Source organism: Pseudophryne corroboree, chromosome 12 (assembly GCF_028390025.1).
Source record: "Pseudophryne corroboree isolate aPseCor3 chromosome 12, aPseCor3.hap2, whole genome shotgun sequence".
Classification (NCBI taxonomy): Eukaryota; Metazoa; Chordata; class Amphibia; order Anura; family Myobatrachidae; genus Pseudophryne; species Pseudophryne corroboree.
This window is the reverse complement of record NC_086455.1, coordinates 14,018,738-14,042,632: the sequence shown is the minus strand read 5'-3', so window position 1 is coordinate 14,042,632 and position 23,895 is coordinate 14,018,738. Positions and strand designations below refer to the sequence as shown.

General features: G+C 46.9%; 1 protein-coding gene across 4 annotated transcripts in view; it reads left to right on the top strand.

Moving 5' to 3' along the window:
• The window catches only part of ARNT (aryl hydrocarbon receptor nuclear translocator), a 101,243-nt gene that overhangs the window by 35,925 nt on the left and 41,423 nt on the right, over positions 1–23,895 (top strand). For 2 of the 4 annotated variants that reach the window (XM_063947052.1, XM_063947049.1), the window contains exon 1: positions 13,874–14,153. The exons of the other annotated variants lie outside the window; for them this stretch is intronic. In XM_063947052.1, the coding sequence (XP_063803122.1) occupies positions 14,132–14,153 (22 nt within the window). In that variant the 5' untranslated portion in view covers positions 13,874–14,131. Of the gene's footprint in view, positions 1–13,873; positions 14,154–23,895 lie in introns of those variants that run through there. 4 annotated transcript variants of the gene reach the window in all.

Below are 23,895 nucleotides of genomic sequence, written 5' to 3'. Positions count from 1 at the left end.
TGCCGGCGCCGGTGTCACAGCATCAGTGGAAAAGCCGATGCCATGTACATAAGTAACATAAGTATGCCGGGTACCGTTAGGGTTAGGCTGCGGGGAGGGGGGGGGGGTGGAGAGGTTAGGTTTTAAGCACCACCTGGGAGAGTTAGGGTTAGGCTGCGGAGAAGGAAGAAATAGGGATAGGCTGCAGAGTGGGTGGGGGGAATGGGGGGTCAGGGTAGGCACCACTGGGGAGGGTCTGCACAGACCCCACTAATGCCGTGCCGCAGGTTCTAGCACTCAGATATGTGGCCGTTGTCATCTTTCAGGTGATGTCTTTAGAAATGTAGCGTAAGTGATAGCACAGACCCTGGCACTGTGCTAGAGACAGCTGTACAGAGGTGTGTGTGTGTGGGAGGGGGGGGTAAGGGGGGAAGGGGGAGTGTTAATCAGTATGGTGAGGTGAGGCAGGCAATTGGATTGACACCTTGGATTGACCCCAGAGTGTTAAAAGTAGAGATGTGCACCGAACATTTTTCGGGTTTTGTGTTTTGGTTTTGGATTCGGTTCCGCGGCCGTGTTTTGGATTTGGACGCGTTTTGGCAAATCCTCCCTGAATTTTTTTTGTCGGATTCGGGTGTGTTTTGGATTCGGGTGGAACCCTCAAAAACAGCTTAAATCATAGAATTTGGGGGTCATTTTGATCCCATAGTATTATTAACCTCAATAACCACAATTTCCACTTTTTTTCCAGTCTATTCTGAACACCTCACACCTTACAATACTATTTTTAGTCCTAAAATTTTAGCAGTGTAACTGTGACCCATGTGTCCTGACAAGCAGTATAGAAGCTATAGAAAAGTATATATATTACTGTATATCAGTAGTAGTACAGAGCGGTGTAACTGTGACCCATGTGTGTCCTGACAAGCAGTATAGAAGCTATAGAAAATAAGAATTTACTTACCGATAATTCTATTTCTCGTAGTCCGTAGTGGATGCTGGGACTTCCGTAAGGACCATGGGGGGAATAGCGGCTCCGCAGGAGACTGGGCACAAAAGTAAAAGCTTTAGACTAGCTGGTGTGCACTGGCTCCTCCCCCTATGACCCTCCTCCAAGCCTCAGTTAGGATACTGTGCCCGGACGAGCGTACATAATAAGGAAGGATTTTGAATCCCGGGTAAGACTCATACCAGCCACACCAATCACACCGTACAACCTGTGATCTGAACCCAGTTAACAGTATGATAAACGTAGGAGCCTCTGAAAAGATGGCTCACAACAATAAACAACCCGATTTTTTTGTAACAATAACTATATACAAGTATTGCAGACAATCCGCACTTGGGATGGGCGCCCAGCATCCACTACGGACTACGAGAAATAGAATTATCGGTAAGTAAATTCTTATTTTCTCTGACGTCCTAGTGGATGCTGGGACTTCCGTAAGGACCATGGGGATTATACCAAAGCTCCCAAACAGGCGGGAGAGTGCGGATGACTCTGCAGCACCGAATGAGAGAACTCCAGGTCCTCCTCAGCCAGGGTATCAAATTTGTAGAATTTAGCAAACGTGTTTGCCCCTGACCAAGTAGCTGCTCGGCAAAGTTGTAAAGCCGAGACCCCTCGGGCAGCCGCCCAAGATGAGCCTAACCTTCCTTGTGGAATGGGCTTTAACAGATTTTGGCTGTGGCAGGCCTGCCACAGAATGTGCAAGCTGAATTGTATTACAAATCCAACGAGCAATCGTCTGCTTAGAAGCAGGAGCACCCAGCTTGTTGGGTGCATACAGTATAAACAGCGAGTCAGATTTTCTGACTCCAGCCGTCCTGGAAACATATATTTTCAGGGCCCTGACTACGTCCAGCAACTTGGAGTCCTCCAAGTCCCTAGTAGCCGCAGGTACCACAATAGGTTGGTTCATGTGAAACGCTGAAACCACCTTAGGTAGAAATTGAGGACGAGTCCTCAATTCCGCCCTATCCGAATGAAATATCAGGTAAGGGCTTTTATAGGATAAAGCCGCCAATTCTGATACGCGCCTGGCTGAAGCCAGGGCTAACAGCATTACCACTTTCCATGTGAGATATTTTTAAATCCACTGTGGCAAGTGGTTCGAACCAATGTGATTTTAGGAATCCCAAAACCACATTGAGATCCCAGGGTGCCACTGGAGGCACAAAGGGAGGCTGTATATGCAGTACCCCCTTTACAAAAGTCTGGACTTCAGGAACTGAAGCCAGTTCCTTCTGGAAGAAGATCGACAGGGCCGAAATTTGAACCTTAATGGATCCTAATTTTAGGCCCATAGACAATCCTGCTTGCAGGAAATGTAGGAATCGACCCAGTTGAATTTCCTCCGTCGGGCCTTACTGGCCTCGCACCACGCAACATATTTTCGCCAATTGCGGTGATAATGTTTTTGCGGTTACATCCTTCCTGGCTTTAGATCAGGATATGGATGACTTCATCCGGAATGCCTTTTTTCCTTCAGGATCCGGTGTTCAACCGGCATGCCGTCAAACGCAGCCGCGGTAAATCTTGGAACAGACAGGGTCCTTGCTGGAGCAGGTCCCTTCTTAGAGGTAGAGGCCACGGATCCTCCGTGAGCATCTCTTGAAGTTCCGGTTACCAAGTCCTTCTTGCCCAATCCGGAGCCACGAATATAGTGCTTTCTCCTCTCCATCTTATCAATCTCAGTACCTTGGGTATGAGAGGCAGAGGAGGGAACACATACACTGACTGGTACACCCACGGTGTTACCAGAGCGTCTACAACTATTGCCTGAGGGTCTCTTGACCTGGCGCAATACCTGTTGAGTTTTTTAATCATGTGGACGACTTCTGGGTGAAGTCCCCACTCTCCCGGGTGGAGGTCGTGCTGAGGAAGTCTGCTTCCCAGTTGTCCACTCCCGGAATGAATACTGTTGACAGTGCTATCACATGATTTTCCGCCCAGCGAAGAATCCCTGCAGCTTCTGCCATTGCCCTCCTGCTTCTTGTGCCACCCTGTCTGTTTACGTGGGTGACTGCCATGATGTTGTCCGACTGGATCAACACCGGCTGACCTTGAAGCAGAGGTCTTGCTAAGCTTAGAGCATTGTAAATGGCCCTTAGCTTCAGGATATTTATGTGAAGTGATGTATCCAGGCTTGACCCTAAGCCCTGGATATTCCTTCCCTGTGTGACTGCTCCCCAGCCTCGCAGGCTGGCATCCGTGGTCACCAGGACCCAGTCCTGAATGCCGAATCTGCGGCCCTCTAGAAGATGAGCACTCTGCAACCACCACAGGATGGATACCCTTGTCCTTGGTGACAGGGTTATCCGCTGATGCATCTGAAAATGCGACCCGGACCATTTGTCCAGTAGGTTCCACTGGAAAGTTCTTGCGTGGAATCTAACGAATGGGATTGCTTCGTAGGAAGCCACCATTTTTACCCAGAACCCTTGTGCATTGATGCACTGAGACTTGGTTCAGTTTTAGGAGGTTCCTGACTAGCTCGGATAACTCCCTGGCTTTCTCTTCCGGGAGAAACACCTTTTTTCTGGACTGTGTCCAGGATCATCCCTAGGAAACAGAAAACAAGTCGTCGGAACCAGCTGCGATTTTGGAATATTGAGAATCCAATCGTGCTGCCGCAACACTACCTGAGATAGTGCTACACCGACTTCCAACTGTTCCCTGGATCTTACCCTTATCAGGGAATCGTCCAAGTAAGGGATAACTAAAATTCCCTTCCTTCGAAGGGATATCATTTCGGCCATTACCTTGGTAAAGACCCGGGGTGCCGTGGACCATCCCTACGGCAGCGTCTGAACTGATAGTGACAGTTCTGTACCATAACCTGAGGTACCCTTGGTGAGAAGGGTAAATTTTGACATGAAGGTAAGCATCCTTGATGTCCCGAGACATCATGTAGTCCCCTTCTTCCAGGTTCGCAATCACTGCTCTGAGTGACTCAATCTTGAATTTGAACCTCTGTATGTAAGTGTTCAAAGATTTTTGATTTTAGATTTAGATTTAGAATCGGTCTCACCGAGCCGTCTGGCTTCGGTACCACAATAGTGTGGAATAATACCCCGTTCCCTGTTGCAGGAGGGGTACCTTGATTATCACCTGCTGGGAATACAGCTTGTGAATGGCTTCCAAAACTGCCTCCCTGTCAGAGGGAGACGTCGGTAAAGCCGACTTTTGGAAACGGCGAGGGGGAGACGTCTCGAATTCCAATATGTACCCCTGAGATATTACCTGAAGGATCCAGGGGTCTACTTGCGAGTGAGCCCACTGCGCACTGAAATTAATTGAGAACGGGCCCCCACCGTGCCTGAGCTTGTAAGGCCCTAGCGTCATACTGAGGGCTTGGCAGAGGCGGGAAAAGGTTTCTGTTCCTGGGAACTGGCTAATCTCTTCAGCCTTTTTCCTCTCCCTCTGTCACGAGCAGAAAAGAGGAACCTTTTGTCCGCTTGCCAACAAAGGACTGCGCCTGATAATACGGCGTCTTATTTTGAGAGGCGACCTGGGGTACAAACGTGGATTTCCCAGTTGTTGCCGTGGCCACCAGGTCTAAAAGACCGACCCCAAATGTCCCCTTTCAAAGGCAATACTTCCAAATGCCGTTTGGAATCCGCATCACCTGACCATTTTACTGGTAGAATTGGACAACGCACTTATACTTGATGCCAGTCGGCAAATATTCCGCTGTGCATCATGCATATATAGAAATGCATCTTTTAAATGCTCTATAGGCAATAATATACTATCCTTATCTAGGATATCAATATTTCCAGTCAGGGAATCCGACCATGCCAACCCAGCACTGCACCTCCAGGCTGAGGCGATTGCTGGTCGCAGTATAACACCAGTATGTGTGTGAATACATTTTTGGATACCCTCCTGCTTTCTATCAGCAGGATCCTTAAGGGCGGCCATCTCATGAGAGGGTAGAGCCCTTGTTCTTACAAGCGTGTGAGCGCCTTATCCCCCCTAGGGGGTGTTTCCCAACGCACCCTAACCTCTGGCGGGAAAGGGTATACAGCCAATACTTTTTAAGAAATTATCAATTGTTATCGGGGGGAAACCCACGCATCATCACACACCTCATTTTATTTCTCAGATTCAGGAAAACTACAGGTAGTTTTTCCCTCACCGAACATAATACCCCTTTTTGGTGGTACTCGTATTATCAGAAATGTATAAAACATTTTCGATTGTCTCAATCATGTAACGTGTGGCCCTACTGGAAATCACGGTTGTCTCTTCACCGTCGACACAGGAGTCAGTATCCGTGTCGGCGTCTGTATCTGCCATCTGAGGTAACGGGCGCTTTAGAGCCCCTGACGGCCTATGAGACGTCTGGACAGGCACAAGCTGAGTAGCCGGCTGTCTCATGTCAACCACTGTTTTTGTTATACAGAGCTGACACTGTCACGTAATTTTCAACAGTACATCCACTCAGGTGTCGACCCCCTAGGGGGTGACATCACTGTTACAGACACTCTGCTCCGTCTCCACATCATTTTTCTCCTCATACATGTCGACACAAACGTACCGACACACAGCACACACACAGGGAATGCTCTGATAGAGGACAGGACCACACGAGCCCTTTGGGGAGACAGAGGGAGAGTTTGCCAGCACACACCAGAGCGCTATATATATACAGGGATAACCTTATATAAGTGTTTCTCCCTTTATAGCTGCTGTTTTATATTTGCTGCCAATAGTGCCCCCCCCCCCCTCTCTTGTTTTACCCTGATTCTTGTAGCAGGACTGCAGGGGAGAGTCAGGGAGCCGTCCTTCCAGCGAAGCTGTGAAAGAAAATGGCGCTTGTGTGCTGAGGAGAAAGGCTCCGCCCCCTTCACAGCGGCCTTTTCTCCCGCTTTTTTCAGGAAAACTGGCAGGGGTTAAATGCATCCATATAGCCCAGGAGCTATATGTGATGCATTTCTTTAGCCATATAAGGTTTTTATAGTGTTTTATTGCGTCTCAGGGCGCTCCCCCCCAGCGCCCTGCACCCTCAGTGACCGGAGTGTGAAGTGTGCTGAGAGCAATGGCGCACAGCTGCAGTGCTGTGCGCTACCTTATTTGAAGACAGGAACGTCTTCTGCCGCCGCTTTCTCCGGACCTCTTCGCTCTTCTGGCTCTGTAAGGGGGCCGGCGGCGCGGCTCCGGGACCCATCCAGGCTGAACCTGTGATCGTCCCTCTGGAGCTAATGTCCAGTAGCCAAGAAGCCCAATCCACTCTGCACGCAGGTGAGTTCGCTTCTTCTCCCCTTAGTCCCACGATGCAGTGAGCCTGTTGCCAGCAGGACTCACTGAAAATAAAAAACCTATTTAAACTTTTACTTCTAAGCAGCTCAGGAGAGCCACCTAGCCTGCACCCTTCTCGTTCGGGCACAAAAATCTAACTGAGGCTTGGAGGAGGGTCATAGGGGGAGGAGCCAGTGCACACCAGCTAGTCTAAAGCTTTTACTTTTGTGCCCAGTCTCCTGCGGAGCCGCTATTCCCCCCATGGTCCTTACGGAAGTCCCAGCATCCACTAGGACGTCAGAGAAAAGTATATATATTACTGTATATCAGTACAGAGTGGTGTAACTGTGACATGTGTGTCCTGACAAGCAGTATAGAGGCTATAGAAAAGTATATATAATATTACTGTATATCAGTACAGAGCGGTGTAACTGTGACCCATGTGTCCTGACAAGCAGTATAGAGGCTATAGAAAAGTATATATAATATTACTGTATTTCAGTACAGAGCGGTGTAACTGTAACACACGTGTCCTGACAAGCAGTATAGAAGCTATAGAAAAGTATATATATTATTGTATATCAGTAGTAGTACAGAGCGGTGTAACTGTGACACATGTGTCCTGACAAGCAGTATAGAAGCTATAGAAAAGTATATATATTATTGTATATATCAGTACAGAGCAGTGTAACTGTGACACGTGTCCTGACAAGCAGTATAGAAGCTATAGAAAAGTATATATAATATTACTGTATATCAGTACAGAGCGGTGTAACTGTGACACGTGTCCTGACAAGCAGTATAGAAGCTATAGAAAAGTATATATATTACTGTATATATCAGTACAGAGCAGTGTAACTGTGACACGTGTCCTGACAATCAGTATAGAAGCTATAGAAAAGTATATATATTACTGTATATCAGTAGTAGTACAGAGCGGTGTAACTGTGACCCATGTGTGTCCTGACAAGCAGTATAGAAGCTATAGAAAAGTATATATAATATTACTGTATATCAGTACAGAGCAGTGTAACTGTGACACGTGTCCTGACAAGCAGTATAGAAGCTATAGAAAAGTATATATAATATTACTGTATATCAGTACAGAGCGGTGTAACTGTGACACGTGTCCTGACAAGCAGTATAGAAGCTATAGAAAAGTATATATATTACTGTATATATCAGTACAGAGCAGTGTAACTGTGACACGTGTCCTGACAATCAGTATAGAAGCTATAGAAAAGTATATATATTACTGTATATCAGTAGTAGTACAGAGCGGTGTAACTGTGACCCATGTGTGTCCTGACAAGCAGTATAGAAGCTATAGAAAAGTATATATAATATTACTGTATATCAGTACAGAGCAGTGTAACTGTGACACGTGTCCTGACAAGCAGTATAGAAGCTATAGAAAAGTATATATAATATTACTGTATATCAGTACAGAGCAGTGTATCTGTAACCATGTGTCCTGACAAGCAGTATAGAGGCTATAGAAAAGTATATATATTACTGTATATCAGTAGTAGTACAGAGCGGTGTAACTGTGACCCATGTGTGTCCTGACAAGCAGTATAGAAGCTATAGAAAAGTATATATAATATTACTGTATATCAGTACAGAGCGGTGTAACTGTGACACGTGTCCTGACAAGCAGTATAGAAGCTATAGAAAAGTATATATATTATTGTATATCAGTAGTAGTACAGAGCGGTGTAACTGTGACCCATGTGTCCTGACAAGCAGTATAGAGGCTATAGAAAAGTATATATAATATTACTGTATATCAGTACAGAGCGGTGGTTCTGTGACACATGTGTCCTGACAAGCAGTATAGAAGCTATAGAAAAGTATATATAATATTACTGTATATCAGTACAGAGCGGTGTAACTGTGACACATGTGTCCTGACAAGCAGTATAGAAGCTATAGAAAAGTATATATAATATTACTGTATATCAGTAGTAGTACAGAGCAGTGTAACTGTGACACATGTGTCCTGACAAGCAGTATAGAAGCTATAGAAAAGTATATATATATTATTGTATATATCAGTACAGAGCGGTGTAACTGTGACACATGTGTCCTGACAAGCAGTATAGAAGCTATAGAAAAGTATATATATTACTGTATATATCAGTACAGAGCTGTGTGACTGTGACCCATGTGTCCTGACAAGCAGTATAGAAGCTATAGAAAAGTATATATTATATACTGGTGGTCCCCAGTCCCCACAATGCAGCACACTGATCAGATATTTGCAGCACACTGAGCACAGATATGGAGCGTTTTCAGGCAGAGAACGTAGATATTTTCAGCACACTGAGCACAGATTATTTGCAGCACACTGAGCACAGATATTTTCAGCACACTGAGCACAGATTACGGAGCTTTTCAGATAGAGAACGCAGCCACGTCCTCTCCGTTCAATCTCCAAAGCACGAGTGAAAATGGCGGCGACACGCAGCTCCTTATATAGAATACGAATCTTGCGAAAATCCGACAACGGGATGATGACGTTCGGGCGCGCTCGGGTTAACCTAGCAAAGCGGGAAGATCCGAGGCTGCCTCGGAACCGTGTAAAATAGGTGAAGTTCAGGGGGGTTCGGATCCCGAGGAACCGAACCCGCTCATCTCTAGTTAAAAGGTGTTACATGAGGAAAACACAATTTAGGTGCTAAAAAGTGTTAGATTAAGTGTTACAATAACGTTGCCCTGAAGCAGCCCCGCCCCACCAACCCAGAGGGTCCCACGCTATGAACCCATTCCTGATGCTAACATATGATTTAAATGTATCCAGGACGTACCATTCATAGTGCCTATTCCAATATGAAATCTGTAGATGCAAGGAAAATATACTAATTAAAAACAACCAAGGCCAGGTAGGAGAGGTGCTAAGACAAGCTGTATTGCATTGCTGGTCACATGACTGTCAGCATCCCGACGTCTGGGATGCTGAACGCATCCACCTACAACAACTGTTATATTTTGTGCACGTGTGGAGCAAAGGGTTAATACGTCCAAAAGCCACAAGCATAGATTGTTAAATTTGACCTACAGTAGCATGCATATAACAAGTGTATGGAAAACACCACAAGGCATATATACACAAATATATACATGCTGGAAATGTACATTTCTGTACTGCCATCTGCTGCTGATGGGTGGTATTGCAGTGTCATCCTAAAATGCTTTTAAACATGGAGTACTATAATGAATGTAATACAAATAATCAGTTTTTAGCATAATTTCTGGATAATTTTGAGATGTGGAGTGCAATAATTGCACCAGTGATATCCATTTGTACGGTATATCCATAATAATTTAATTACCATACAATTCCATTATTTAGAGGCGCCATTATACATATATATATAGTCAGGTCCATAAATATTGGGACATCTACATAATTCTCGTATTTTGGGCTCTAAACACCACCACAATGGAATTGAAATGAAACAAACAAGATGTGCTCTAACTGCAGACTTTCCGCTTTAATTTGAGGTGATAAAGCTAAATATTTATCGTGTATATAACCCTTTATGAGGTCTAAGAACACTGTACGCTATCTACGTAAGAAGTACCGTAAGGGTACGCAAGTTGCGTATCGATCGCTTAGCCGTGATCGAGACGCTCAGGCGTCACGTTCACTCACGGCCAAGTGATCGCAGGCAGGCAGACTATTGGCTGTTGACTTATCGTAATGATTCGCTATAGCGTAGCAGCGCTCGGGACCACGAGGAGATCACCAGCGATGCAGACGCTCACAACGTTAAACCTTTATATCTATACCTTTAGCAATGAAATACACAGCAAACCTTAATGTAGAGACAAAGTGTAAGTGCAACCTTGTGTAACCTGATTAACTACAAAGCTGCTTGGGTGTCACCGATGCTCAGGGAGTACTTAACACTATAAAGAATACGCAGATACCTGGGCTTAGGGTCCGAAACCTATTATGTGTATTATGACTATTATACTTGCAAAAGGAATCACAGTACAAAGCATACACTACAATATAACATAAACCAACTAACCAGATAACTACACAGGAAATACAATACAATACAATTCAAGTCTAATCAAGGAAAAATACGAGAGAACGAGAAGAGAGGGAGAGAGAGAAATGGCTCACAGTAAGACAATATGATTACGGAGAGAACTTACGCACAAGGGGAACGATCGCATGCGCCTCGATATCAAGCTCCCGATTATCAGCAATGAGAACCGTTGAAGAGAGTGAAGTTGGATATGGTCGGCCTGCTATTTATGCCCCACACACAATACAATTCAATGGTCCCTACAATCTCATTGTTCATTGGACACAGGAATTCGGCTTCGCATTATAACAAAAGGTCATAGGTTGATTCATACAGGTGGGCTGTGACTATTTCCAACTGCTCAGGTGGGAGGGAAACTGGGTTTCCCGCCGCATGGGTAATAAAGTGCAAATAAAGTAAATGTTCATAAACTTCTTATGTCCATAACTATTCGCACGAGCGATTGATCTGCTTCAAACCAACACCGGAATATTTCTAATTAAATATTCTTCCGATGGATACTAAACACCACTGTATTACTCCTATCTGACCCTTCGTATCAAACAAAGAGGGATTCCTCTGTTCATAAACATTCTATATTAACCAAACTTTCAGAATCTATCAAAGGGACCATGATCTATAAAATACATTATTTGTGAAAAATATGTAACGATTGAGTCGCACGCTACGACTACACAAACTTTACCGTAAATACGCATACCGTGCACCAGCGGGTGCACGCAACAGCGGGTATGCGCCTTCACGGGAGAGCGCACGCATGCGCAGCGCGGACCAGTGTGAGGTGCAAATATGGCAGTGTGTATAGAGATATTTTTCTGACTTTGACAGAGGGTATTTACATCCATATCAGGTGAACGGTGTAGAGATTACAGCGGTTTCTATATGTGCCTCTCACTTTTGAAGGGACCAAAAGTAACGGGACAAACTAGACAATCCTAAATCAAACTTTCACTTTTTAATTCTTTGTTGCAAATCCTTTACAGTCAATTACAGCCTGAAGTCTGGAACGCATAGACATCACCAGACGCTGGGTTTCATCCCTGGTGATGCGCTGCCAGGCCTCTACTGCAAAAGTCTTCAGTTCCTGCTTGTTCTTGGGGCATTTTACCTTCAGTTTTGTCTTCGTCAAGTGAAATGCGTGCTCAATCGGATTCAGGTCAGGTGATTGACTTGGCCATTGCATAACATTCCACTTATTTGCCTTAAAAAACTCTTTGGTTGCTTTCGCAGTATGCTTCGGGTCATTGTCCATCTGCACTGTGAAGCGCCGTCCCATGAGTTCTGAAGCATTTGACTGAATATGAGCAGATAATATTGCCCCAAACACTTCAGAATTCATCCTGCTGCTTTTGTCAGCAGTCACATCATCAATATATATCAGTCAGCGTCTGTGTCCACTGCAGAGGGAAAATGGCGCTGGTTAGCTGCTGGATCCTCTCATAGTAAAGCTCCGCCCCTTCAATGGCGTGCGGTATTCTCGCTTTTTTTATACTGGCTGAGGTAATTTTGTGCTTAAAATGGAGCCAGATCCGTTTTAAGGGTTTGTTTGCAAGTTGTGTACTGAGTCTGGAGACGCAATCCGCCTGGTGAGAAACCGTGCGTCTCCAGACCCTCATGTCGCCATAATGGCCGACGACCCGCTAACCAGGACGCCGGCTTAGTACTCACCACTCTTCATTCTTCTGGCTCTGTTAGGGGTGGCGGCGTGCTGCGGGAATGTACGCTCGCCGTGGTGGGGCTTGTGAATAGTTCCCTCAGGAGCTCAGTGTCCTGTCAGCGGGGAACGGGACCATTAACCCTTCAAGAGGTTGGGCCGTTTCCCCCCCCTAAGTCCCACGAAGCACGCAGGCTGGTGCCATCCAGACCTGCCTGAATATAACAAACAGAAAAATGAATGCAGAAAACTCTTCAGGAGCTTCCAGCGACGTGACCGGCTCCTCCGGGCACATTTTCTAAACGGAGTCTGGTAGGAGGGACATAGAGGGAGGAGCCAGCACACACTATCCAGTTCTTAAAGTGCCCATGGCTCCTAGTGGACCCGTCTATACCCCATGATACTAAATGGAACCCCAGTATCCTCTAGGACGTAAGAGAAAGTAAAGATATCTATGTATATACAATATACTAAACAAAACATACTGTAGTGAGCAGCCGGTCAATATTGGAAATAATTGGTATTGTTAGAAACAAATCTTATAAACATGGGACTAGGAATTCTAATACTATGATCCCAGATCCTGGGATTCCTGAGTTTCGCTCAATATTTTGGCTCGGTAAATTCCTGGGATGATAAACATTAAATGCGGGTATTGCGGGATTCTTTAGGCGAGTCTGAATCAAGCACTCAGTAATGCGTCTCTCTCTGACCTGAGTCGGCGTGCAGACCTGCAGCACATCACCCACTGGTGAGGAGCCCACCAGGTGAATACCACAGGCTGCAGTAGTAGGATGACTGACAGTAGACGCAGGCATGGGACGGCCAGTGGTAGATGGTGGACAGGTAGCATGACCCACTCTGCTCCCCATCTCTTTCCCTGCAGCTGGTCACTGGCCAGAGGCTCAGTCTTGTAGAGTTTAAAGGCCCAGGTAGGGGTGGAAATTGGAAGACGATGGTTAGCAGCCATCGATGTTCCTGGCTCGATGGAAATAGTTTTTCAATTCAATGCCAGGTGCCACTCTTCTTTCCGATGGCCATCCAATGTCACGTGTCATATGGAGAACAGCAGGATTGCACAGACAGAAACATCTGCCGTGACTGCGTATACCCACTACACAACCTTGTGATGGTCATCCCTAGGCAGAGGAAGCACCTGGTCACTGACTGGCTCTGAGCTGACACTCTCATGGTGGTTGGCCTGGAGCTTGCGCCTCACCTTGAGCAGCCTCAGGGCCTGTGAGTGACAAGCAGGGAGCGTGCACTGCCGCAGCCTAGGTTTTAACGCTTTACCTTAACGCATACATTTATCCTATGTCCGGTACAGGTGATTTTAGTGACTATGGAGTCTATTTACTAAGCCTTGGAGAGAGATAAAGTACCACCCAATCAGCTCCTGTCATTTTTCAAATCAGCCTGTTACATGGCAGTTAGGAGCTGATTGCCTGGTACTTTACCTCTCTCCACTTTATCTCCAGCCAAGGCTTAATAAATAGACCCCATAATTACTGGTTTATAGAAGTGTCCTTTCATGTAACCAAAAAACAACTGCACTGCAGAAATGGGACTGTCAGTAAGAATTAGGAACCCATGGCAAGTATCAGTACCCAGCTGGGCAACCTCTGCCAGGCACATCCTGCTATATACTACTGCCCACACTGCCACAGCAAACACCAGCAGCCAGCCAGCAGCTGAGCAGCGCCCACACTGCGCAGACTCAGTAAGACTGACAAGCTGACAACTCCCCCACTTACGCAACACCGACGGAACCTCCCCCTTCTGTCCGACCGCCCAATCGAGACGCGCGACGGTGCAGGCAACCAATCACTGCACCTTCTTTTCCCGTCAGCCAATCCCCGCGCCCTTACGCAACTTTCTACGACGTCTTCAGGCAACCTAACCTGTTAGGCGCGTCCCGGTGGGCGTGGCTCTTGCCCGGCACCTCCAGCGTGACGCCTATTGGATGGGCGGCGCTGTCTATCATCCCTGCTCAGGCAGTGGCAAGTTAGTGTGAGCCGCGCGGTCCCTATCACCGTGTAGTAGTTAGGAGGGGCGAAAAAGGAAAAATAATAGAAAAAAGAAGTCGTCTGCTGGCGGCAGCCATCTTGCTACCGGGCACCGGGAGGAGCCGCGGAGGCGGCCATCTTACTACCGGGCACCGCGTAACAGGGCGATTAAGGAGCGGATATGGCAGCGGCGGCTCATCCAGGTAAGCGGGGGGAGGTCGGAGCTCAGTGCCCGGACTGCGGTCCTTCATATAGTCTGTACTGGCGCAGACGCAGCCCGTAGCTGCATGTTGTCCCTACTTTGTGGGGACTTGTCCATGGCAGGAGCCCGGGTATCCCCTGCCTGACCCAATGCACAGTGACATCCTGATGGGTTCATGTTGTGTGAAGTTATTTTCAGTCTCTGAGCCTTGTAATCTGCAGCTGTGGAACAGGAGGTCTTCACATGCACAAAAGTGCCCCTAACTGCAGTGGGGGCTGTAATGTATATCACACACTGCACACACCTATACCTACACATGTATACATAAAGTGCCCCTACCACACTCTGCAGTGGGGGCTGTAATGTATATCACACACTGCACACACCTATACCTACACATGTATGCATAAAGTGCCCCTACCACACTCTGCAGTGGGGGCTGTAATGTTTATCTAACACACACACACACACACACACACACACACACACACACACACACACACACACACACCTATACCTACACATGTATACATAAAAGTGCCCCTGCCACCCTCTGCAGTGGGGACTAGTGTATAACACACACACACACACACACACACACACACACAGTGCCCCTACCACACTCTGCAGTGGGGACTAGTGTATAACACACACACACACACACACATACATAAAAGTGCCCCTACCACACTCTGCAGTGGGGACTAGTGTATAACACACACACACACACACACACACACACACACACACACACACACACACACACACACATAAAAGTGCCCCTACCACACTCTGCAGTGGGGACTAGTGTATAACACACACACACACACGCACACTCACGTATACATAAAAGTGCCCCTACCACACTCTGCAGTGGGGACTAGTGTATAACACACACACACACACACACACACACACACACACACACACACACACACACACACACAAAAGTGCCCCTACCACACTCTGCAGTGGGGACTAGTGTATAACACACACACACACACACACACACACACACACACACACACACACACTCATGTATACATAAAAGTGCCCCTACCACACTCTGCAGTGGGGACTAGTGTATAACACACACACACACATAAAAGTGCCCCTACCACACTCTGCAGTGGGGACTAGTGTATAACACGCACACACACACACAAAAGTGCCCCTACCACACTCTGCAGTGGGGACTAGTGTATAACACACACACACACACACACACACACGTGCCCCTACCACACTCTGCAGTGGGGACTAGTGTATAACACACACACACACACACACACACACACCTATACCTACACATGTATACATAAAAGTGCCCCTGCCACACTCTGCAGTGGGGACTAGTGTATAACACACACACACCTATACCTACACATGTATACATAAAAGTGCCCCTGCCACACTCTGCAGTGGGGGCTCTATCTATCTATCTATCTATCTATCTATCTATCTATCTATCTATCTATCTATCTATCTATCTATCACACACACATACACTATGGGGTCGATTCAATTCGGCAACTTATGAATAGCGCCGGGAATTAGCTCCCGACGCTATTCAATTCAGCTGCTAGTTACCCGCAGTTGTCGGGAATTCTTCTCTCATCCCCGGGGGATGAGAGAAGAAACCCGACAAAAGTGCTGCCTCGTGGCCGGTGCAAGGCTGATTCTGTCGGGAATCAGCCTCGCGCCGGGGAGTTAAGTCGGAGAATGCCCGTTCTCCCGACAATTCAACCTGTTTAGTCGGCGAGTACGGGCCATCGCCGACTTAACTGGAGCTGAATTGAATAGCGTCGGGAGCTAATTCCCGGCGCTATTCATAAGTTGCTGAATTGAATCGACCCCTATATATATATATAACACATATTTGTAATATATAATGCACACACCTATACCTACACTTGTATGCATATGGCTTGGTTATATAAAATGAGTCATGCAACACTAATTTAGAAATAATTTTAGTGGCTCAGGGTTCTATTTACTAAGCTTTGGAGAGAGGTAAAGTGAACGGAGATACACTACCAGCCTAACTGCCATGTAACAGGCTGTGTCTGAGAAATGACAGGAGCTGGTTGGCTGGTACTTTATCTCCTCTTAGTAAATAGACCCCTATATCCGGTGCAGCCTCTGGAGCTGCGAGGTAAAGCCACCACAGTGGGGTTTATGTGGGAATCAGCGGATTAGCGCACATTAGCCCCTGATATATTGCGCAGGGACAAGGCTGTTAAACAGAATAGCTTTTCCCCACGCGGGGCAGAAAGGAGCCGGTAAACCCCGCGGCTAATTGGATTTCCCCCCATTTGTGCAGTTTTGCACATGACGCACTGTATGATGTGACTGGGTGTGTGGAGCAGGATTATTACAACAAGAACTACAGAGGTGGATTGTTTGATACCAGTGAACGTTACAAGTCTGGGTACACTGTTACAGCTGCTGTATAATTACTGCACTGAGCGCTGCTTGAGTTGTTTCATATAACCAAACTGGACTTGTGGTTTAAGATGTGTGTGTATATGGTGTCATAGACGTCTTATGGTCATGTAAAGAATACATGCATAAAATCAAAGCCGTGGATGCGGGGTAAAGCTCCTCAGTGGTGCAGATGTGGGGTAAAGCTCCTCAGTGGTGCAGATGTGGGGTAAAGCTCCTCAGTGGTGCAGATGTGGGGTAAAGCTCCTCAGTGGTGCAGATGTGGGGTAAAGCTCCTCAGTGGTGCGGATGTGGGGTAAAGCTCCTCAGTGGTGCAGATGTGGGGTAAAGCTCCTCAGTGGTGCAGATGTGGGGTAAAGCTCCTCAGTGGTGCAGATGTGGGGTAAAGCTCCTCAGTGGTGCAGATGTGGGGTAAAGCTCCTCAGTGGTGCAGATGTGGGGTAAAGCTCCTCAGTGGTGCGGATGTGGGGTAAAGCTCCTCAGTGGTGCAGATGTGGGGTAAAGCTCCTCAGTGGTGCAGATGTGGGGTAAAGCTCCTCAGTGGTGCGGATGTGGGGTAAAGCTCCTCAGTGGTGCGGATGTGGGGTAAAGCTCCTCAGTGGTGCGGATGTGGGGTAAAGCTCCTCAGTGGTGCAGATGTGGGGTAAAGCTCCTCAGTGGTGCAAATGTGGATGTGGGGTAAAGCTCCTCAGTGGTGCAGATGTGGATGTGGGGTAAAGATCCTCAGTGGTGCAGATGTGGGGTAAAGATCCTCAGTGGTGCAGATGTGGATGTGGGGTAAAGATCCTCAGTGGTGCAGATGTGGGGTAAAGATCCTCAGTGGTGCAGATGTGGGGTAAAGCTCCTCAGTGGTGCAGATGTGGGGTAAAGCTCCTCAGTGGTGCAGATGTGGGGTAAAGCTCCTCAGTGGTGCAGATGTGGGGTAAAGCTCCTCAGTGGTGCAGATGTGGGGTAAAGCTCCTCAGTGGTGCAGATGTGGGGTAAAGCTCCTCAGTGGTGCAGATGTGGGGTAAAGCTCCTCAGTGGTGCAGATGTGGGGTAAAGCTCCTCAGTGGTGCAGATGTGGGGTAAAGCTCCTCAGTGGTGCAGATGTGGATGTGGGGTAAAGCTCCTCAGTGGTGCAGATGTGGATGTGGGGTAAAGCTCCTCAGTGGTGCAGATGTGGGGTAAAGCTCCTCAGTGGTGCAGATGTGTTCTCATTCGACTGTCGTAGGTAACGATTCCTGGGCGTTCGTACTTTTTACTAAATTGGGCGTCTTTTTTGCACCGGGGCGTGTATACGTCGCATAGTGTGTTACAGGGACACTAGTATGTCTGTCGCAAAGGAATTGGTATAAAGTCACAGATTGAGCAAAATGATGCGGTCACTTGTATGGTTCCGCTGTCTTTTGCATTGTTACACAGATTAATGTCCGTGCCGCACACAGAAGTACATGATCCGTAGTGCGGATACCCCATGCATTGTACTCTTGTCACATTAGTGATGAGAAAAAGACAGAGAATAGTCTGTGGCAGGAGATGGGTGATGCTGTAATGGGACAGGGCTTTCCCCAAACCGTTACCCGGCAGATGAAAGCACACCGTTCTCTACAATGAGGGGGCCCAGGACAAGCCAGGGAAAACGCCAGATCAGTCTTTCTCACTATCCAACACACTTTGCAGTTAGGAGTTCACGTTTGGGCATCCGCCATACTCAGGGGATTTGTCACTACAGACAGTGCGTTTCCGCTGCTCCAGAGTTCAATGGCATTTGTGCTTTACGCCACCCCAGCCAATACAGTTGTCATTTTGCATGGTGATGTGAGGCTTGTGAGCTGGGCCGGGGCGACGGGAGGCTTGTGAGCTGGGCCGGGGCGACGGGAGGCTTGTGAGCTGGGCCGGGGCGACGGGAGGCTTGTGAGCTGGGCCGGGGCGACGAGAGCCTTGTGAGCTGGGCCGGGGCGACGGGAGGCTTGTGAGCTCCCGGCTAACCGTTATTGTACTGACATTACATGGTCATGGCCAGTGGTCAGGTCATGTTGGGGTGTAGTGTCCTGTGTCTGTATAGGGTGTAATAGATGTATTATGGTCATGGCCAGTGGTCAGGTCATGTTGGGGTGTAGTGTCCTATGTCTGTATAGGGTGTAATAGATGTATTATGGTCATGCCCAGTGGTCAGGTCATGTTGGGGGTGTAGTGTCCTATGTCTGTATAGGGTGTAATAGATGTATTATGGTCATGCCCAGTGGTCAGGACATGTTGGGGGTGTAGTGTCCTATGTCTGTATAGGGTGTAATAGATGTATTATGGTCATGCCCAGTGGTCAGGTCATGTTGGGGGTGTAGTGTCCTGTGTCTGTATAGGGTGTAATAGATGTATTATGGTCATGGCCAGTGGTCAGGTCATGTTGGGGGTGTAGTGTCCTATGTCTGTATAGGGTGTAATAGATGTATTATGGTCATGCCCAGTGGTCAGGACATGTTGGGGGTGTAGTGTCCTATGTCTGTATAGGGTGTAATAGATGTATTATGGTCATGGCCAGTGGTCAGGTCATGTTGGGGTGCAGTGTCCTAGGTCTGTATAGGGTGTAATAGATGTATTATGGTCATGGCCAGTGGTCAGGTCATGTTGGGGGTGTAGTGTCCTATGTCTGTATAGGGTGTAATAGATGTATTATGGTCATGGCCAGTGGTCAGGTCATGTTGGGGGTGTAGTGTCCTATGTCTGTATAGAGTGTAATAGATGTATTATGGTCATGGCCAGTGGTCAGGTCATGTTGGGGGGATAGTGTCCTATGTCTGTATAGGGTGTAATAGATGTATTATGGTCATGGCCAGTGGTCAGGTCATGTTGGGGGTGTAGTGTCCTATGTCTGTATAGAGTGTAATAGATGTATTATGGTCATGGCCAGTGGTCAGGTCATGTTGGGGTGTAGTATCCTATGTCTGTATAGGGTGTAATAGATGTATTATGATCATGGCCAGTGGTCAGGTCATGTTGGGGTGCAGTGTCCTATGTCTGTATAGGGTGTAATAGATGTATTATGGTCATGTCCAGTGGTCAGGTCATGTTGGGGGTGTAGTGTCCTATGTCTGCATAGTGTAATATATGTATTACGGTCATGGCCAGTGGTCAGGTCATGTTGGGGTGCAGTGTCCTATGTCTGTATAGGGTGTAATAGATGTATTATGGTCATGGCCAGTGGTCAGGTCATGTTGGGGGTGTAGTGTCCTGTGTCTGTATAGGGGTGTAATAGATGGTCAGGTCACGTTGGGGTGTAGTGTCCTATGTCTGTATAGGGTGTAATAGATGTATTATGGTCATGGCCAGTGGTCAGGTCATGTTGGGGGTGTAGTGTCCTATGTCTGTATAGGGTGTAATAGATGTATTATGGTCATGGCCAGAGGTCAGGTCATGTTGGGGTGTAGTGTCCTATGTCTGTATAGGGTGTAATAGGAGTGTATTATGATTACACCCGGTGGTCAGGTCATCCTATCCTATCTTGCGTAATGTTGTCCACACACAAATTGCACGGGAACTGAATTGAAGTTATAGGTGATGTGGTATGTGTAGAAGCTCTCTCCCATATAATCTTAATACTGTATCACAATGAACAGTCCACACGGCGCTGCATGTTTACAGATAACACGCACACAAATGTTGAGGCGAAGAAACTTTGAACTTTGCCAACAAGAAATCTTGTAACTTCTCTGCTATAACATTTCCTGTAAAACACAACTGTCCAGATCCCTTTGATGTTCCAGCACAGATCTGCGACCAGCAAGATGTAGATGTTTGTTAGATAAAGAGGAGCGATTTATTTTGTTGGCTGCTGAAAAGAGGAAAACAAACTCCGTGGTGCAGGGAGCAATGGGAAAATCTGAGCAGGTCTGCATTCCGTGAGCCTTCCAGCACTCTCAGGGCTTGTTAAATGGCTTTTACTATAGCATGCTATGTTCTCATAGGTCGTCTCTACAAGGAAATCGGGAAATGAAAGCAAGATGTCCCCTCTATTGTAAGGAAGTGTTTTGTTGTCGGGTCCCTTCAGTCAGTGTCCTCATGCAACCTCTGCTGTTATTACTTAGACTGTGTATGTTATAGGCATGGCTCTTGTAGTACACCAGCTGCCATTGACTCTGTTACCACCTGAGACAGAATCACAGTCATGGGGGTCGATTCAATTCGGCAACTTATGAATAGCGCCGGGAATTAGCTCCCGACGCTATTCAATTCAGCTAAAGTTAAGTCAGCGAATGCCGTTCTCGCCGACTTAACAGGTAGTTTTGTCGGGAGAACGGGCATTCTCCGACTTAACTATATGCGGCGATGTGATTCCCGACAGAATCAGCCTCGCGCCGGGCGCGCGGCAGCACTTTTGTCGGTTTTCTTCTCTCACCCCCCGGGGATGAGAGAAGAATTCCCGACAATTGCGGGTAACTAGCAGCTAATTCCCGGCGCTATTCATAAGTTGCTGAATTGAATCGACCCCATGGACGTTTCCTAGCTGTAGAGGAGAATGACTTCCTCAAATAACAAGGACATCCTCACAATTGCTATATGGTATTTAGGGACTAATTGAGACCGGATCGCTCGCTAGGGTTTTTTTGCAGTCCTGCATTCACATAGTCGCCGCCCATAGGGGAGTGTATTTTCACTGTGCAAGTGTGCAATCGCATGTGTAGCAGAGCTGTACAAACAGATATTGTGCAGTCTCTGCTCAGCCCAGGACTTACTCAGCCGCTGCGATCACATCAGCCTGTCTGGGACCGGAACTGACGTCAGACACCCACCCTGCAAACGCCTGGCACGCCTGCATTTTTCCAACCACTCCCAGAAAACGGTCAGTTGACACCCACAAACGCCTTCTTCCTGTCAATCTCCTTGCGAACGCCCGTGCGAACGGATCCTTCGCACAAACCCATCGCTGAGCGGCGATCCGCTTTGTACCCGTGTGACGTGCCTGCGCATTGCGGTGCATGCGCAGGTTAGACCTGATCGCAGTCTGTACGAAAACGCCGCCTAGCGATCAGGTCTGAATTAGGCCCTTAGTTGGCTACCATTAGCTATTTTAGAAATAAGAAAGACATATATGCAACTTTTTTACTTTCAGATTGTTTTTTGTACTATGGGGGTGATTCGGTTGTATTTGCGTGCCCGATCTCTACCTCCATTTTAAGCACAGTTTACTTATTTTAGTCATTAGAAACATTTCCTATGCCGTATACTAAGATACAATGCCCATTGTAGAGTACGGGGATGGCGTGATGTTCTTATATATTACAGGATGTGGCACTGCGCCTATACGTTGATGGCGCTCCCTGGAGACGTCTAATACTCCTACCACTATGCACTAGGGTTATGTTATTGTACGTTATCATTAAGTAGCATTGTTATTATTTTAGTATTCTATATGAGAATCATTCTTAGGGTGTGTACACACGGTGAGATTTTTTTCTTCCGATTCTGACTATATAGTCAGAATCGGAAGAAAAGTTAGTGCAGATCGCAAGGTGAAGTGCGATCCCGATTCGATGCCGATGCGCGGTCGGCATCAAAAGAAAAGATAGACTGTGCAGGCAAGTCAATTTTGTCTATCTCTATAGAAGAGATAGTCAAAATTGACATTTAGCCAAAATCGACATAGCCAGTACCGCAAGCACACTCATTATGTGCTTGCGATACTGACTATGTGCCGACCCGTCCCCTGTCGCATAGAGAGAATCGGGCATAGCCGGAATCTCACCATGTGTACACACCCTTACAAACATTTTATAGTAACTACTATGTGTGTGTGAGAGGTGATTTTGGAGTACCGAGGCCATTACATTAGATAGCTACGTAATGCATAGGTGACTTATAATATTGCCTAGAGCCAGGGATTTGCGCAGTCCCTGTAATCACTAACTTCCCAGTAACTATCACAGTGAGGACTAGCTGTGGTTCAGTCACCATAGGCCCAGGCTTCAGTGGGTATGCAGGCCAAACTAAGGGTGGGTACACGTTCCGTCATTCATTACATCGAGCTAGGGTGTACCGGCAATCTGGCATGGTGAGGGGCGAAGGAAAACTGCCCGGACTATCGGCCCGATTACCAGTCGTCCTACTGTGTCCCCCTTGGGTTTAGAGAGGGTATAGAACAGTGAATGGGTCTCCTGTGGGAAGGAGAACACTTGGTAGAAGAGAGACTCCGAACATCCTTGAGTGATAACTTGTATCACTAGTGCCAAGTGTTACCTACCCCTGTGTTACTGTATACCCCCTTTTTTTTTTTTTAGGGGATCCAGTCTGTAGGTCGACGGTAACTAGGTCAACCACTATTGGTTGACGGTAACTAGGTTGACAGGGTCTCTAGGTCGACACGTTCTAGGTTGACAGGTCAAAAGGTCGACATGAGTTTTCACATTTTTTCCCCCCTCTTTTTGTCCTTTTTCATACTTAATGATCCACGCGGACTACGATTGGGAATAGTAACCTGTGCTGAGCGCAGCGAGGCACTTTCGCTCGCCATGCGAGGGGACACTGTGCACTAATTGGGGTTCCCGGTCACTGTACAACACCAAAAAAACATAAAAACTCATGTCAACCTTTTGACCTGTCGCCCTAGAACATATCGATCTAGAGACCCTGTCGACCTAGTTACTTTCGACCGTGCATACTACACCATTTTTTTGTCTATCTGGAATCTAATGAGCATTATCTTGTAATGATAATGACGTTTACAAAAAATTCATGATTGAATTTTTTTTTTTCATCTGGTTACTGACCTATAAATATACCGTAAATACATAATATAAGCCATTACTGCTGTATAAGTTGGCAACTAAGCAAAGTGACTGTAAAGGTCCATACACACGGTGAGATTCGGGCTATGCGATGTGGACTTTGGTCGGTATTGCAAGCAGAGATGACTGTGCTTGTGATACCGATTTTGGCTAAGTGACGATTTTGATTACCTTTTACACGAGATAGTCAGAATTGACTTGCCTGCGCAGTCTATATTTGCCTGCAATGCCGATCACACAGACTGTGTACACACGGTGCAATATGCACTAACTTTCCTTACCATTTTGACTATATAGTGAAAACCGTAACAAAAGTTAAGTGCATATCACACCGTGTGTCTCACGGGCGCTCTATACCGATATGAAATAGGGTGTGAAGGACGCTGGAGTACCAGGGTATGAGGACATATAGTATCTGCATTAGGAAATAAAGGTTACATGATATAAGGAAGATGTGCATGCGTGGGAAATATGATTGCATCACACCTGCAGTAAAAAAAAAAGAGGAGAATTGTATTTGTTCCTTGGGAGATTTCC